Source organism: Ptychodera flava, chromosome 20, assembly GCF_041260155.1.
Source record: "Ptychodera flava strain L36383 chromosome 20, AS_Pfla_20210202, whole genome shotgun sequence".
Taxonomy (NCBI): Eukaryota; Metazoa; Hemichordata; class Enteropneusta; family Ptychoderidae; genus Ptychodera; species Ptychodera flava.
In genome coordinates this window covers 33,188,089-33,206,479 of record NC_091947.1, presented here as the reverse complement: position 1 = coordinate 33,206,479, position 18,391 = coordinate 33,188,089, and the positions used below count along the sequence as shown (strand labels likewise).

General features: G+C 34.9%; 1 protein-coding gene across 2 annotated transcripts in view; it reads left to right on the top strand.

Moving 5' to 3' along the window:
• Positions 1-18,391, top strand: part of LOC139120743 (ligand-dependent nuclear receptor corepressor-like protein) — a 35,432-nt gene that overhangs the window by 2,216 nt on the left and 14,825 nt on the right. For both annotated transcript variants that reach the window (XM_070685291.1, XM_070685290.1), the window contains exon 2: positions 16,842-16,907. In XM_070685291.1, the coding sequence (XP_070541392.1) occupies positions 16,842-16,907 (66 nt within the window). The remainder of the gene's footprint in view (positions 1-16,841; positions 16,908-18,391) is intronic.

The following is an 18,391-nucleotide window of genomic DNA, read 5'->3' as shown; positions in this document are numbered from 1 at the left end:
ATGCAATTCTAAATTTACGTTAGGGGTTTTCATATGCCCTCTGTGGCTTGACATTCTTGTGACTACAGCCTTTCTCTCTGAAATGGATAAAGAAGCTCACTGTCCCACCTCACAGATCATTGAGAAAATTAACAATGAAAGTCTCCAGTTTATGTTATGTTGACCAGCTCAGGGATTCAAGGGTTAATCATAAATATTTTTTATGAATAGTTGAGTTGTATTAAGAATTCTCATCATATTTAATATTTTTCCATATGAGACAATTGTGAATATGTACTTGAATGAGGAGAATGTACATGATGTAGTTTATGTGTGGAATTTGTCATGGTCGTAATGTAGACCATTAATGATAGGTGTCTGTCTGGAGCCAAGAGATGAATATCCCATCTCAGTCTTTTTAATGACCTTGTCTTCGTCACCGGAAATGAAAAATGTTATTGATGTGTTTTGTGTTTTTGCTCCCAGTAAATTCATGTCATTGATGATTTTGTCTAGTCACTTTTCCTTCCTGTTTATTTCATAATATCTTTTCAAAGTTCTTGCTTGCCTGTTGTGCTAAGAAAGGACGGCTTCTGAGGCATGATCTGGATGTACCAGGTCTGGTCATGATGGTAGAAATTTAAAGTATGTTGGTTTATTTTAGATCTGTTAGTTTCAATATGTGTAGTTTCTAGGTTGAATGTTACTGACAGTTTCCAAGTTATTTCCTTGCACTTGGGAATCAAGCCAGAGTTCTGTGGACATATGTTTGGTCAATGCTACATTTGCAAACTTATTTCTCTACCCAGGTATGAATTCATCGTATAGTTATTAAATTCAGTCATTCAGCCCTCTTAACAGTTATGATATAAATATACTTGCATTTAAGTGATAAGAAGCTAGAGGGTTTTCTAAAGCCTTCAGTAACACCATCTCCTTTTTCAAGAAATGAACTGGAAACTGGTAACTGGCGACTGGAGACGGCAACAAATACCTCTTTGTTGACTCCATGAAATTAACAAAAGGGGATTGTTAGTCTTGGTTTTGAAAATGCTTGAATTTTTGAAGTAGTGAAGCAATATAATTAGAGATTGAAAGAAAATTTAAGAGGAAATATGACAGCTAAAGGCTACAGCCAACAGGAATGTTGCTGTTAGGAAACATTGTAACATGTCTCCCCGATACCATAGGTGGGGTACTTCATCTGAACAGACGTATGCTATACTACCTCTTCCAACATAAAAAAACAATACACTTATTTAACCATTGCTTAATTTTTGATACTTTTCAGCATTAACGTTGTGCAAAGATGAAGCCATCCGAGGTTAATAATGAATTTTATATTAAGGAAAATGTGTTACTGGAAAAAATGCAGCCGAATTGGGCTATTAAGATGTCAAGATATGCAGAGTTGGTATGATATATTAACATGTAATAACATGTTGCAAGTATAGTCCATTGCCTAAGAGGGTTGTGCGTACTGCACCCAGTTTTTAACACCATTGCTGACGTCAATGTAAGGCCATTGAATACAAAATCAAGTCACCTTTAGTGCCAAGATGTCATTAACCTCTGCTCCTTCCTGTTTGCTGGTAAAGGCATTGCCATGCGTCCCACTGTTTTGGTGTAATAATGGACTTCCCTGATAACATCAATGCATGTACACTGTAATAGATTCTCACCTTAAGGGGGAAAATATGATTTTATAGCTCTTCCATTTACGGAAAAACATATCAGTGAAATGTTTCATGGGCCACTGTAATTGGTGGGTTGTAAAATGAAATAAATGTTGACAACTTGATTTGGAAATGAAACTGTATACTGTTTGCCTCTGGCAGGCAGGTGCTTTTCAGTGTTGTATCTGAATAATCAATAGATTCAGAAATGGATTACTTGTAGACACAGGAAAGAGTTCGAGAAACTATTACAGGTTGTCTTTGCACTTACTTCAAGAATCATTCCTGTGATGTGAGGTACAAGAAATCAGAATAGATACTTATAAATTGCACCACTTTTACATTATCATCAAAAACATTTTTCATCAAAAAAATGTGATGTAAAATACATTTTGCCACCCATATGAAGTCATAATTTAAAAAGGACATTGTTAAATGGTCCTTACCTCCAAAAGTGTCAACAAATCTGCAGTTTGCTGCAAGTTTTTAAGATGATTTGTGTGTATAAAATCTGTTCAGTTGTGAAAATTCGCAGAAGAATATGGTTCTAAAAACCCACTTTGAGACCCCTTGGGGTAACTGTTGTATGTGCAGACATACAATAAACCATCAGTAGTCAGTCTTGACATACTTAAGCTTTTTTGAGGGTAAACATCACAACTAGTACATCGTGGTTTTATTGAGTTGTTTGTTGGTCAGAGGCAATAAATTACTCAGGCAGGGTGACGGTGAGCTTCTACCATTCATACTGTAAATCAGGAAGTCTTAGGCTTGTGTTTTCTCGGAAACATGGACTTTGGTCAACTCTGGATAGGAAAGAATGTAAATGAGGTTGACATGTGGTTGAAATACCGGTACTCTGATAGACCAAGCAAAGCATTTGGAAATGGAAAGTAGAAATCAAGAGGTTTAAATTAAGTTGATTCAAAAAAATTCAATATCCTGAATGCTTGAGTAGCCACATCAGCAATGGTTCCAGGAAATTGTAAGGTCAAAAACTAATGTTTGTACAGTGACATGTTTGTAACATTGTTGTGGTGATAGACACAGAAATGTCTTAATCAGTATGTATCCAACAAGTGTTTTTTCAAAACCAGACAGTTCATCAGGTTATTTTGTTTGGAATATTCAACCTGCAGTGTGCGAACAGGTTGAACATCAGACAAAATCAACATGTTGGAACAAGTGGTAATATACCCATGGGTAATACCCTCTTTTATTTCATATAAAGTTATGAATTATTAATGATCTGGAGTCTGGCAGTTGTGTGTCATTGTTGTACTTTCTACTCTCTCACCGTTCCCATTGTTTGGTGACCTGACTGTGAATAGCAAGTGAAAGGAGCATTCTGAGAAAGATATGGCGTGAGCGTAGGATTGCAAGGGTCAGCTCAGTGCCACCCAGCTGTTCTATTTATGATCACTCTACTACTAATTTAAATTTTAATGTCAACAAAGGTGATGGTCTCTTGCAGCAGTGAAATGAATCGTTCCTTTTTGGAAAGGAATGTTCTGACGCCACAAATGTGGACATACAATCTGTTTTCTTCTTAGAGCCTCATCTGACTACTTGAATTTGATGTGAGTTTCCATGCTCTTGCATACCTTACATTTCTCTATCTCAAGAATGTGACCCTTTGACCCTTGGTAGTCACGTGATCATGCCACATGGTTTCATACACTACAGTCTATCTCTTCAGCCTATTGTCAGTCTATCATATATCAACGTTGTCTTGTCCAGTTTATCTCCTTGGAGTTAACCTTTTTCACCCGTAAACTTGGTTGATACCAGTGTTTATCGAGTAGAACTGTTTCTTTTAGAGTTTCAGTAAGCATTAGAGTATTTGATGTACTGTAAGCAAGGACCGGTCACTCTGATATGCATTGTGCTTGCTTAGTGTTACAAGGCCAATTTTAAGTTGAAATTGCAATTTAAATGGCCTCTTTTCCAAGCCAAATCTGTGACAGATTTTAAAATATTAAATTGAAATACAAAATTTAGAATTGTAGATATATTTGTAGTCACTTAATCAAGACTGAGGATATTGAGTCATACCAACCTTCAGCTGCCTTCATGCTGTGACACGATATTACAAGCCTTCTTACAAAATTTAAGTTTTGTTATTATGACAATTTATGCTATCCTTGTCAATGCTTAGTTTATAGCCAGGTATTTTATTATAAATATAAGAAATTCAGCCATAAGGCATGTTTAAATAGGTTGGTGGTTGTATATCATTTACAACTTTGGACGTGATAAAATGAAGGCACAGCCAGATTGGCTTGAATAAATCTGTTTCAGTTTTCTCATACTTTGTGCCTTTAGCTGTTGTAGTTTGTTGAATTCAAATAAAAATACATGGTCATTATGAGTTGCTTGCGGTGACTTTCTGTCCATATGAACTTTGAGAGTTTGTTGTTCATAGACCCTCGAGTTTTCTTGTGTATGGTTGAAGGATGTAGGGTTGTGGACTTGTTGTCAATTGAAAGGTTTTAGCATTGTACCTTAAATAGTAAACAAATGAATTTTTTGAACAAACATAATAACCGTGTTAAAATTTTACTGAGTCAAAACACACAGTGACATTCATAAGAAAACTCTCCAAAGGTGTGACCAATGCTCATTCATAAGGAATATACATATATTCATGAGTGTTGGACAGACACTGCCCAAAGGAACTTGCCGTAATTGCAAGGCATTCCCTCAGAGAAATGGATGTCCCTGATTTCACAATTCCCTGTGTGCAGTGTCTGTTCATTCTTCACATTCCATAGAAAACTGAGGAGGGATGACTGATACCAAAGTTAGGCAATGATAGGGGTAAAATGCTCATGTGAAGATGTTGGTCTTCATCTGCACAAGATGAAGTACCAACCCGGTAGTGTTTCTCCAAGTCTATTGTTTCTATGGTGCACCATTTCATTCTCAAATCTACTGTACAGTCAAATTTCTTGTTAAAGTATGAAATTATTTAGTTAGTTAGTCCCACAAGCAAAATCAGGGATTTTTTTACAGGATACTGATAGCATGTTTTCAATTCTTTAGGTCAAGGTAATGATAAAAGTGCAACATGAATGAAGTGAAATTAAATAGTGAATAATCAGTTAATTTTAACAGTAGATTTCACAGGTGACAAAGTTTGTGATATTGATTTAATATTGTATTGAATCTTCAAAATCTAAACATGTTCATTCATTACACACGTGGTTATATGCATGTACTTGCAATCATTGATTTGTAACTTAAATCAACAGAGTATGAAACAGACTCATGAACCTTATTGTATTGTGTGCATTATAATCATTTATTAATTTGCATGTGCAGTTTTTAGCTTCATAATTCTTTTTTTCACAATAATCACACACCCGTTGCTCAACAGAATTGAAAACCATTTTTTTAAAACATAATTTTGATGAAAGCTTTCCACACTGTTGTTGAATCAGTGCAGTTTGGATGTGATATTGATTAGATGAGTTTATTGTCTATTTTAGATTGAAGCTTAAGTGGAGACCATACATGTGGATTGTATGTCTTTGTCTTGCTTCCATAGGGGTTCTTTTGTACAAGCTTTTAAAAAGCTGTTTTTTTTTCAATGGTTTGTAGACCATATGTTATGTTGGCAGAGTTTGCCAATTGCTATGGTTGACTACACCTTTGGACTCGGTTAAAACTCACATGAAAAGACTGTGTTTATACAGAGCAGACAATTGTCAGAGATTGGAAAAAAAAGCATATAGTGAGAAGTGTGACAGGTTTCATTGCAAAATTTTATGCAGAAATGAATATTTCAACAAGTGGTTTGAAAACTTCACACACATTTTTTCTCCATGCAGTAGTGACTTTCATTTTTCAATAGTCAGTACATTTATGTTTATTGAAAATTATTGAAATATTAGGTTTTTTGAATAGTTTGTTATTGTAATTTGTACCACTGATCATAACAATACAGTAAAAAAACCCAAAAGTTTTTTAAAAATAAACTTGACGCTGATCACTGCGTCTCACGTGACTAGACGCAGCACGTAGTAAGACGCAGATACAGGCAAACCGCCATTTTGAAATGAGACAGTTTTTGGTCTCCCGGAAGTTGCTAATTGCGCATGCCCACACATAGTGCATCATTTTTTGTCGTGTGCTTTTTAGTCTAATCTGGTACCTGCCAATATTTCAAAACTTGTAAGAATGGTAATTACATCCTTTGTTAAATTCTAGCCACGTTCGCATCATGAAACTGTGATAATTTTAGCTTTACTTCCAAGTAAAATTGAACAGCCAATGACAGCGCCCCATGATTCAACCAATCAGATTTTGTGATTCCATACATGGCGGTTTCCCATTACCTGCCTCTTTGTGCTTGTCACTGAGGCGGCGACCAGCCAAAACTTGAATGATACAATATTTTAGTAAAAGCTCATTTGGTAAGAATTGGACATTTTCAAGAAGCAATACTTTGTGTTACTTTTGGGAGATTTTTGTGATAGTCTATTTTCTGTCAATTTAACAAAGTTATTCAGGAAATTTAATAAATATGTTTGGTTAATTGTAGCAAATGTTTATATTGAAGACACTTATCAGTTCTGAGAGTAAAATATTGGCAAAATTGTGTCATAACCAAGGAGAAGTAACCAAAGTGTACAAGTCAAACAGATTTGAAGTATGATGTAATATCTATTGCAAGGATTTTAATTCAACTAAGCAAGTATAACTTAATGGTCTTTTTTGTTAAAGCCAACATGTACAATGATGTAGAGAGAATTACTTCAAAGACGTGACATACCAGTTTTCAGTCCCCAATATCTAATACCGGTATACCTACAACTTTGATAAAAAGAGGCGAAATGCATACATGTAGTCTCAGTCAATAGCCAACACCCACTTCAATTGTGAGATTATTCTAAATTATCTGCCTTGAAGGAACAAGTAGGAAATAGATTTTGAAAATCAAGGTGACAAGAGATTTTGAAAATCACAAGGTAACAAGTTTTGATTATGTGATGCATTAGACAAGAAGTGGTCTAGAAAGGATTGGAACTCAAATGTGAGAAGTAAAATAGAAATGTGTGCATTGAATTGTAATCATTTCTTGAGTGTCTCACGTGCCACAAGCTAGTATAATGTAACAATGTAGTTTCTCTTTGCCATTACTCTATTGTTGGCATTGTTCAAAGCGGTTTAGAAATGAATAGCAGTCAACTGGCACAAGTGGCAGTTTGTGTTAATGCTAAGAGTCATCTTTTTTCCAGACATCCAATAAATGAATTTACTACAGCTGGTTATCGATCATTATTTCTCAATAAAAGACAAGTTGTACATGTGAAACTAAAATGTTTGCTCAATTTAATTATGCTGCATGTTGTACTGGTATATGTGTAAATCAAAATGCAAACGAGACAAAATGTGAGAGTGAAATGTAAAGCTAGAACATTGAGGTAGACTCCTCTTTGGCTACAATAACTGTCTGTGTACAGTAATCTGATAATGTGACAGTAGAATGTCTTTGTACAATTGGTTGTATAAACTTTTTTGGTTGCCTAGATACTAAGCCTTTTATTTTTCAGATCATTTATTCAAGACCTGTTATACATTAGCTGTAATAATTACAGATTTTGATAACTGTAAATTGTCTGTAGTGTTCTTAGCCAATACTCTTTGATACTCAGAGATTTCACTGTTCTGTATTTGATGTTGCATCAGCAATCAGTGTTTAATGAAATGTGGCATTGTGAATTTATGATTTTATAGCACGGAATATCATATTACATTTGTGTATGTACCTGTATATGTGTAGCCATAGTACATACCTCAAAACTTTTAAATTATGTTTACTTTTTTCAATATGCAAAGGATAGCGGTATGTGTAAATACACATCCACAGATTTACCATGCATTGGAATGTTGCTTCCCACCTGTTGCATTTTAGCATTAAACTCTGCACATGCAAAGCTATCTCAGATTTGATGATCAGACACCAAGGTAACATGACCCATGCCTTTGATGGGAGACCCTGTGTCTGTTCTCTGATAGCATGTGCAAACTGACTTCATTATCCTGTGCTGGGTTACATACAATGGCCTTGGTAACATGATAAGGTGTCATATCGGGACACAAATAATAGGACTTCAATGTCTGGACAAATTTAATATGCTTTTGATATCGAAACACATGCAGTATAGTTTTGATATTTGAGCATACATTATAGAGACAGGGATTAATATAAACTAAGGTGCGTCAGAGTCTAGTCGCACTGTTCCTCTTTAAATAAGGTACTATATGGTGTTGTTATCACAACAAAGGAATCTGGGTTTCTGTGTCAGCAGACATCACATTTCATTGTCTGTAATCCCTGAGGAAATGGAATACATGTATGCTAACAATGCCTTGGCAAACATTTTGTGTTGTTTGTCTTAAGGGAACTGGTCAGTTTCTTCGACCTGGGGGGGGGGGGGCGGTGGATTACTTTTGCCGACGTCAAAAAGTGGTTGACCCCCCCTATTCCAAATTTTGAAAACAGGGTGACCCCCCCCCCCCCCCCCGGGCGCGACAAAGGTAAAACAAAAGATGGACATAAATTATATATATATATATATATATATATATATAATTATATATTTTACATTTTACATATATTTATATTTTAAATAGTCATTCTATGTTTTAGTGAAATTGTTGACATGTCAGTTGTAAGATAGGAATTTCAAAGTGTCAATCTTAAAGTTTAAATACAGTACATTTTGAATGAGCTGTATTTTGAATGAGCTGTGAATGTATTTCACACTTTCTCTGCTTAACCAGATGTCCTAAACTGTTGTACAGAAATGGATGTCAATCATTAATATCAAAGAGGAAAAAGCAGTGAATCAAAAACTTTGATGGGTGTTAAGACTTGCCAACCATCCAATTAAATCTACTGAGGAGCCATAGAGAGCTTTTTAGCCAAATCTGATGTGTACAGTGTCTGAGAGGACCTTTTCTTGTGTAACATTGAAACCATAAAAGCACAGCTAATAATGACAAAAACTGCCTTTTTTAACTGTTATTTTGTTCATAAAAAAGCATCTTTCTACAGAAAACCTATGAAACAAAGGAAAATAATTGCATCAATGAGAAGGAAAGATATCTTGTCATTTTTCTATCTCTAAAATAAGTCACTGTATCAAATATATATTGTGAAATATTTGTGCATGTTGCTTTCTCATACTGAATTCTCACAGAGAGAACAGAAAAGTATCAGGAATTTGTCATCCTTTTCATATGAAATGCAGATTTCATAATGGTACACTTTCACTTAGCAAACATCAAGATATCTCTGAAAGTATGGCGCCCGAAGGGCGCGCCAAAAATATGAAACATCCTGATATCTCTGATATATATGCCTTGTATATTAAAGTCATGCACCTGAAGGGCATGCTGAAAGATGTATGATATATAAAGTAATGAGCTTGAAGAGCACGCTGAAAAATATTGAACATACAGATATCTCTGATGTATGTATGCTTGATATGTTAAAGTTGGGCGTGCTGAAAAATATGACTGATTATTAAAGTTACGCGCCCGAAGGGCGCGCCGAAAAATACAACTGAATGATGAATTTTGTGGCTGACACTAGCATTTTAGGCAATGATGAGCCTGTGTCAAAATTCAAAACACACTGACCCCCCCTATTGGGCATTTCAAAAACATGGTGACCCCCCTATCACCAAAGTCAAAAACAGGGTGACCCCCCCCCCCCCCCCCCATGAATCCACCGCCCCCCCCAGGCTGAAGAAACTGACCAGTCCCTAAGTTTGTGTTTCTATGTTGAAATGTATTCCCCTGTATGGTCAAGTGAGGGTCATAACTTGACTCCCGTTGATGGCTAAATAAAATGAATCATGATTTCCATGCTACATGTACATACAGCAAACATATGTGGTAACGTGCTCAGAATGTTGTCCATGTGAAATAGATTAGTGATTTTATTCTGATATTTTGACCAGTTCTTTGTTGCATAGATGTCAGGGTAAACACAATAACTTAGTTTAGAAATCATTTCAGTGCAGTGTTATGTGATTGGTGTCCACATACAATTGTCAGTCACTCAGCAAGTCATAGATGACATACAATGTATTTATTCTCAAATGATCCAAAATTCATAACAATATCACAGAAAGTGACTGTATTCTATGGATTGCACAAACTCATCTGTCCATGTGTTTCTTCAAGATGTATGTGTCAGATGAAGATGGTAGTGTTGTTTCATGAGTTCATGCTTTACTACAAAATCACTGGTTGTAACAGGCAGCACTTTTTTCATATGATGGCTGCCTTTGTTACTGTCATGGCTGTGGATACAATTAACATGTCTGTAACAATATTATCACTGGGTATCCCTGTCTGTTCTTTCCCTGGAATTGTTTGATATTCATTGATGATATTTTTGGTTATCATATGTATCTGCTAATACATGTTCACTTACATCAATCCTCTGTTTTGTGACTCATTTTATAATGGATTGTACTAAACTGTCTAAAGTATGGTTACTGCAAAGTTTCATGCAGTGTAGAAAGTACAACTGATATCAGGTGAGACATTGTAGGACAATTTTCTCAATCTTTCTGCTCTGCTAAACATACAAAAACAAACTGTATTTAAGTAAAAATTGTAAAAATTAAGTTAAAATTGTAAATTTGGAAAGTAGTGATAAACTGAAAGTGTTAAAATATGAGGATGTAAAACATTCAAATTCAGAAGCTTAATAATCAGTGGTAGTAAATCCATGTATAATCATTTACAAAATTTGTATTGAATGAGATCAAGTTTATTTTGTTTTGGCGTGCAAACAAGATATGTGACATTCAGTGACATTCTTGCGTTATGGAACAAATCAAAACTGAGGATAAAACATGAGAGTATATGTATAGATGTTACAATGATGGGCTGTAGTCTCTCAAGGGACTAATAGAAAAATTACTATGTGTCACATTGGTGAAAGAGGATTATTTTTGAGCCAATTAACTCAGTTGTTAATGTGAATTTTTGTCACTGTGAAGTCCCTTGTCTGAATGATTTATCATGCATTCATAATTACAAGTAATGCACTCAAAAGGTATGGTTGCTTTAAATAGTTTAATTGAAATTAATAGTAATTCATGTACAGTATAGTGATATTGTTTTTCTTTGAATCTCCAAATTTCTATGGATATGTGTAGCAGTTTTGACCTGGCAGTGTATGTAGAGAAAACCCAGATTGTTTTGTGGTATTTTATGGGTGTAATGATATGGAAGATGAAATCAGGAGGGATGGCAACAGCTACCAATGTCCATCACCCATCATGCAATGCTTTATGCAAGCAGCAAATATCCATCTGAAGAGAAGAAAATTGATAAATATAGAAAACCAGTCAACTTTCCAAAAATATGCAGTCATCTAATAACACATTAAAGTCATAAATTACCTTGACAGGTTTATTGAATGTAATTGTCAGTGTCTTCCTATATTTATTCACACAGCTGAAGAATTTTAATTTTAATTCAGTCGAATAATAGCATGTTTCTAAAGTTGGCAAGTTTGTTCACTTGTTGACATGGTGATTTTAGTCCCCCTGAAAGTAAACTAGAGATGTTAAAATAAATGGGACAGGAGAATGTTTAGATCTAATACCTGTATGTACCTGTTGTATGTTGGCTTTTTAGTTGTAAGCACTGGAGCATGTAGGCATGGAGTATTCAGGCTATTCTTGATCATGTCATTTGAAGCTGATCGGCGGTTTCAGGCAGACACAAAGACTGCTGTATATTATGTCTGGTTTCATCGTGTGTGTGAACTTTCCCTCTTATAGTTTATATACATGTAGCTGATCATGATTGCTATTCGTGAGCTCTCTCAGCACCACAACAAAAACCTCCAAAATGTACTAAAATATAATTACCAGTTTGTTGGCACTCTCTAAGGTATTAGATAAACAAAGATACAAGCTAAATATCATGACAATAATTCAGTTAAAAATTTTATGACAAGCTAATGTTTGTTTTAGATTTTTGGCATGCAATAATTGATAAATGTTTCAAAATTGATGAAAGATTCTGTTTATCAAAAATATATAGAATAGAAAATGTATTCAAGCTGAATTAGCTCAAATCCAGATGGCCACTGAGAGAAATCTAGACAGTTTGTAATTTTCTAAGACTCATGACTAGAAATATCACCCAGTTTCATCCAAAATGGCAACTGCCTCATTTGCTCTGGACTGAACATTAAGAGCAGTCAGGGTAACCAAGGTTACATCAACAATATCCAATATGGCTGACTGGCAGCCATTTTACTCAATGTGAATTGTGATGTAGTTTTATTCAATGCACACATCATCTCTTTTATGATTCTTGTATTGTGTAGTCTAACAGGTAATTTTATACTTTAAATGCACAATATGCAATCAGTTGAATATTCTGGGGGACAATTTGGTCCAAGTTGGATGTAGCTGTGATGTTTCTCTGATGTTTTGCAGAGCTTGGACAGATCAAGTGTTACATATGTCGCTAGTACATACATGTATTATGGTACATGTATGGACTGAACACTGAGATTTGAGCCTAATTTTCTATTTGCTATTCATACCTATTGTGAATCATCAAAATTCTACTCTAGTGCATGCTCAGCTGATCTTGCATATTTAGCAGTGCTTGCAGACAACACCATAAATCTATAAGCAATCATAAGTGTGTACAACATGAAATTCTCATATATTATTTTTTTATCAAAGACGGTCTGTGTTTACAAAGGGCATGTGCATATTTTTGCTATAAATTATAGTTATCATGAAAGAGCAGTTGCATCACTGGTATAAATTGTACCAGCTGGTTCATATCGTAATATAGTCAACAAGCATATTTTTACAAAGCAGGAGAAATTCATAGAATACCTCAAGCCAAATTCAGTTTACTCTAAATATTGCTAACTTTAATATATCTACTTTTCATGAATATATTAAACAGACATGTTTCATGTCTTTGTTCAAGTTGCCTATGGTGTGTCAGTCAATTTAGAAAGGTTGTAGTGACATGTAAAGTATATATTAAAATGATAGAGGTAGAAATGTGAACCAACTAATGCAAAAGAAATGCTGAGATCTCTTGCAGACATCACTTTCTCCAGTTAAAAAATTGATGAGTCAGCACTTCTCAATGTCATGATCACATGAAATAATGAACAGTGGAGAGGCCTTTGCATAATACTGATTTATGGTAGTGAAAAGGTACTGGTATAAGGGTACATTGTATACTGGTTGAGTAGAATCTATACATATGAATGAAATATACTCACTGTATGTACAATTTAAGTATGAAAGCATACAAGAAGAGTGTTGAATCCATAAATTATTGATAATATGTACACTTGTGGTACATCTAAATGTTTTCCCAAGCAAGTCTGATAGGAGTTTCAGTGTACATGTTCCAATCTTACCAGCGGCTATGTTGCTGAGTAAAATGGCTCTTATTAAACTGCTGCCCCCTTCCCTCTGTACACATGCACACAAGTCATCTGTAACAAATATAAACATGTTATACTGTGGTTTTGTATGTGTGAAGCAATGACTAATATGAACTGTGAAATGTCACTGGAATTATTCCTTCTTCACTTTGATACAATAGTTCATAGTTGCATATAACCTGTCTTCCTTACAAGTGTTGTGAGGCATATGAATGTCCCATAAAGTGGTGTACTTTTATAGCAAACTCATCTGTTGACACGAAGTCAACAGAATGTATACTTCATTGGGTTGTGTACATGTACATCTTCTTGAAGTCAGCAAGTTGATTTCTAACAAAGTTAGATGAGAACAAACAAGGGCATGATATACATATATACATGCTTTACATTGTAGAGTTTTTCTGCTTTACCTCAAAACCTACACATACAGGGAAACTTTGATGCGTCATACTTATTAAAGTTCCCATCTCTCTGACTATACAAAAAGTAGTTTAGGTCAATGAACTAAAAAACATGTAAGTCATTCAATTTCACAAAATTGCAGAGTACTGTAACTGTACCAACACAACGTAAACAAAGTCTGAAACAAACTTTATTGAGCAAAATATTGATGAAAAATGTGTAGGATCATCAAGGCTCATACATTACTTGATGTGATATTATTCCAATATATCTCCCCTGTGTCTCAATAAATTCTTATGAGACAAAATAATGATCATATTTGTTTCCTGTCAGTGTCAGTGGGTAAATTGCACTTTAGCATGATAATTTAACCAGGAATGAGGAATGTCATAATTTGTGTGAAACTTTTCATTCTTGGCAATGTGACTCTAGTTTCAGGTCATGATCCCCAGATGCTATTTGTTGCTAGAGGAAATCAAATATTTGGCCTGTCTGATAAAAGGTCAGATAAGGTCAGCTGCCAAATTTGGCCAAAGTATTCCATCTTGAAATTCGGCATAGCACTCTTAGTTAGACAAATATTCCAAATGTTTAAAAGACAAAATGAGTTTAATTATGTCAGGGTGGAATTTTTATAGTTAAATGGTACTATTTCACTTTCAAATTCACTCCTTAGGATTAATTTTCTTGTGGTATCACAGGAACACATGTAAAGATCAAATGAATTTTGTGTAGAATATAGGGTCACATTCATGTTGTGTTCTGACATAAAATGTCCAAACATGAGACTTAGACTATCCTTTTCATCGAATCAATACTATCAACCCCCAATCACTAATCAAAACTAGCTCCCCATTTACTGGTCAATATATCCAACTTTCGAAGAAAACAATTTGAAGAGACCAAAGTTTGACAACTCAGAGGTGGCAGAGGATGGACAGACATCAAAGTGTTGGCTGCTCTTCAATTTGATGCTGTGGTTTTGTCTAAAGAAGGTCATGAATTCCAACTGAATTAGTTGTCTGCTGACTGAACATAACATTATATAATGTCTATGCTAGCAAAGCAGTCCGTGACTCAATACTCCCCCCCCTTATCAATGTACCAATGTAAGGTCAACATTTGGTTGTGTCAATCAACTACTTTGGTCAAACACACATTCTGACATAACACTTGTACCAGGGACATACTGACATATATTGTCTGTTCAGGCTTTGGTAAAAGCTAAGTTTCATTATAGAAATAGACTGCCCTCAAGACATGCAAAAAGTTCAGGAGAGCTGTTTGTGGTAGTACTATTTTCATTGCCATTTAGTTACTGTTTCCCTAAACAGAAAGTACAGACTTTTCTACACACATGCATACATGTAAAATACAAACAGACAGAAAGACAGACAGACAGACAGACACACACACACACACATATATATATATATATATATATATATATATATATGCTGTATTTTTTCAAAAAACATTGTAAACAGTTTGCAATGATTTCCTTGAAGTTAGTAAATTTTGTTTTCCTTCACATTTCCGAGAACAAGTATGAGGTCAAAAGAAACCTTTAAAGGGGAAAATATCAATTGTCAGCCAAATATTTAGATGGACTCTGACAATAGTAAACTTCATGTGCGTGTGTATTTTGATATGCCTAATTAGTGTTACCATTTTGATCTTAATGGCTCTGTAGTTGAAATGGTAAAAATAGAGAGATAAACATTGTCCTTCAGAAATAGTGTCAGAAATTAACCAATATACTTGTCATATTTTGATCCTTACCATATTGTTTGATTTCATTGAGATGTTTGTGACATGCCTCGGTTTTTGAGAAGTTCCATCAAATATTTACTGAAGATAATGGAACATTGATGGCTCACTGATAGAGCAGGAATAATAATTGTAACATCAGACAGAAAGAGTATTGTGCATGACCTTCAAATTACAGTCTGTCAATGACTATGCATTTCTAGCAAGCAGGATAAGGGTTCCAGAAAGACGTAGTAGATTTATGCAGTCTCCAGTTCAGTTGTGGTTAAATTGGCAACAGGCCAGTGTCCCCAAAGATATTTGTATTGTGGCTCACCAGTTAATAATAAGATGACATACTGGTGCAAGTACCAGATCATGCTCCTGCAGGATATAGCAAAGTATGTCTTCTTAGGTAGATAAATCAGAAAGTGACGCATCAAGTTGTCTTTACGGCACGTAGTCGTTGACCCCGACATTGGTCCCAGTTCATACTGGAGTACTGCTCCCATCATAGATTAGATACACATACTGTTGAGGTTACAATGACAATGATGTCACATATGCTTATCATATGTGTAATGGCATACTCTTGCTGGTACTTGTAACCCTTATACATGGCAAAAAATCTTTAATAATTGTGAATACCAATAATTATATGGTTAGGGATGTACAGAAGTTGGTGTTCTTACCCCTAATGGTTGAAAATCTTTACTCTCACATGTTCATGTCAATGTTAAGACTCATCAAATTGAATTGCAAAGTAAACACTGTACTTGGTACACAGAGCTGTCAGGTGATGTAATCTATAATGACCAGGAGATGCATTGCGCAGGAAAGTTTCAAAATCATCAGAGAGTTTTGTGTAAAGTTTTAATTTAGTTTCTGAAAATAAAGAGGAGAGAGACTGCACTGTTTACTTTTATTTTGAGAAGAGAAGAGAGGCTAGACAGTGTTTATTTTTTCAAAATAAATTCAAAATGATAAGAAGAGCAGGGAGTGGATGAAGTTGTAAGATGTAGTCAGTAGCTTTATTCTGTATGTAAAGGTGCACATTGTGTTCAGAATTCTAAACTCAAGTTTCTCACATCACCTCATTCTCCATGTATACATGTATGGTATATAGTTACCCTCAATAACTACGGTACCTCCACCGTTCATATTCACAAAAATATTCTTGCAAACAAAATGCTGGTTCATTGATGGTTAATGCATTTTCCTGGTGGGTTAAATTTTCATGTGCTTTTCCCCATTCCTAGTGTACAACATGTACATCCGGCTATTCCACAAAAGATATGTCCCATACCACACATGTCCAATGTGTGGAAGTGGGAGTTTAGTGTATTTCCTATGCAAGTTGTGAAGGAATCCTCTTGTCCCATTGATTTATCTTGAAATTTCAATGTTTGCAATACTCAAGTACATAAATATCTTTACTAAAACTTTACTGTTTTCACTAACATCAATATCTGCCCAATCTGACTTTACTGGTTTTACTTTTTTACATTGTATTTTTAAATGAGATAATTATAACAAATCATTGTATCCTGTTTTTCCATGATCCATAGGCCTTGAATGTGTAGCAGAAACTTTATTTGGTGAAGAGTTACTGAAGAAGGTGTTGCCATTTTATGGTAAGTCAGAATTTTAAGTGTCAAATCAAAGTCTAAAATAACAATCATTTTGCTAAGGAAAGTGATTGCTGTATTCTTTGTCCTATCTTCCTTTCTGTAAATTCAGTAAATTCTCAATCTGATTGGAACTCACAACGTACAGCACAAAGTCACCTAGCAAAGACATCACAGTCAAAACCACTCGGCTAAATCCCCACCTTTAAAAAAGAGTGGTTCAATAGCCAAGCTATATTGTAGCTATTTTTCTGACTGCGACCTCTCCACACACTTTAGAGTGTATGGAGCAGTCACATACACACTATCACACATCACATACAAAACTTTATCAAAGCCATCAGTACATATCTAAACTGGGTGAAACACAGACTCGAGGACAATTTTGTCCATCAGCAGAGCTATAAACCCAGGGTAGAATATTTAATTCTTTATCAGACCGGTGTAAGGGACTAGTCATTTATCAGCTTTATCTAAAAGTAAATTGACTAACTTGATAAAAATTTCACTGGAAAGCAAAGGGCTAACACCATGTAAGTACACCAATGAACTAATATGAAATCCAGGCATTGAGAACTGCCCCTCTAAGGTAATTCAATACACCTATAACAGTATGTATTTCTCTTCATTGTTCTTCATATGGCAATAAAATTATCATTACATCAATATTTCTTAAATGTTTGCAATACAAAGAGTTACCACACTGTTGTCATCTAGCCTACTACTGCAAGTGGCTTCTCATTGGATGAAACTGAAAGTAATGACAATAGCATGTGAAGACATGCATCCTGTCACTGTTTTTCAAACTCACAAACTCTCATACAGTTGCAATAGTGTGATTGCCCAACATCTTCATCAAGAGTATGCAGGATAACATTGATTTTTCTGAGGTCAATACCTGTCATTACACAGTCTATGAGAAGAAACCGCTAATGGCATGTAGGTATATTAATTGCTTATATTATATAAACAGAAAAATTGAAATGTCTGCAACTGATGGCTGACACTCTGTAACACAAGAGGTGTTACATGGTATTACAGTATAAAATGTACAGTATACCCATAACATTGGGATAACAACTACATGTATATTGCTGCAATTTCTTCCACCATTATAAAATTTATGAATGCAGATCTCAAATACCTCTTACAAGCTGACTGATAGCAGGTATTCATCTTATGGAAACTGTGATTTTGCTGTAAAAGTGCTCTGTTTTAAGGGAATACTTTGATATTTTACAGTCTGCATCTCAGAGCTCTGTTGACTCAACCCTACAAATCATACAAGAAGATACTGTTATTGATCCTAAATATTTGAGTACGGTCTCTGTGAACATTCTGAACAGATCCGTCAATTTTCATGAATATTTAGCTAGAAACAAACATATAAATTTTCTGCAGTGACATGTCAGTACTGAGAAGGACATATTCAAACAAAACCAACAGAGCTAGTTTCAAGTGCTAGAAATCTAGAAAGCCATTTAAAAAAT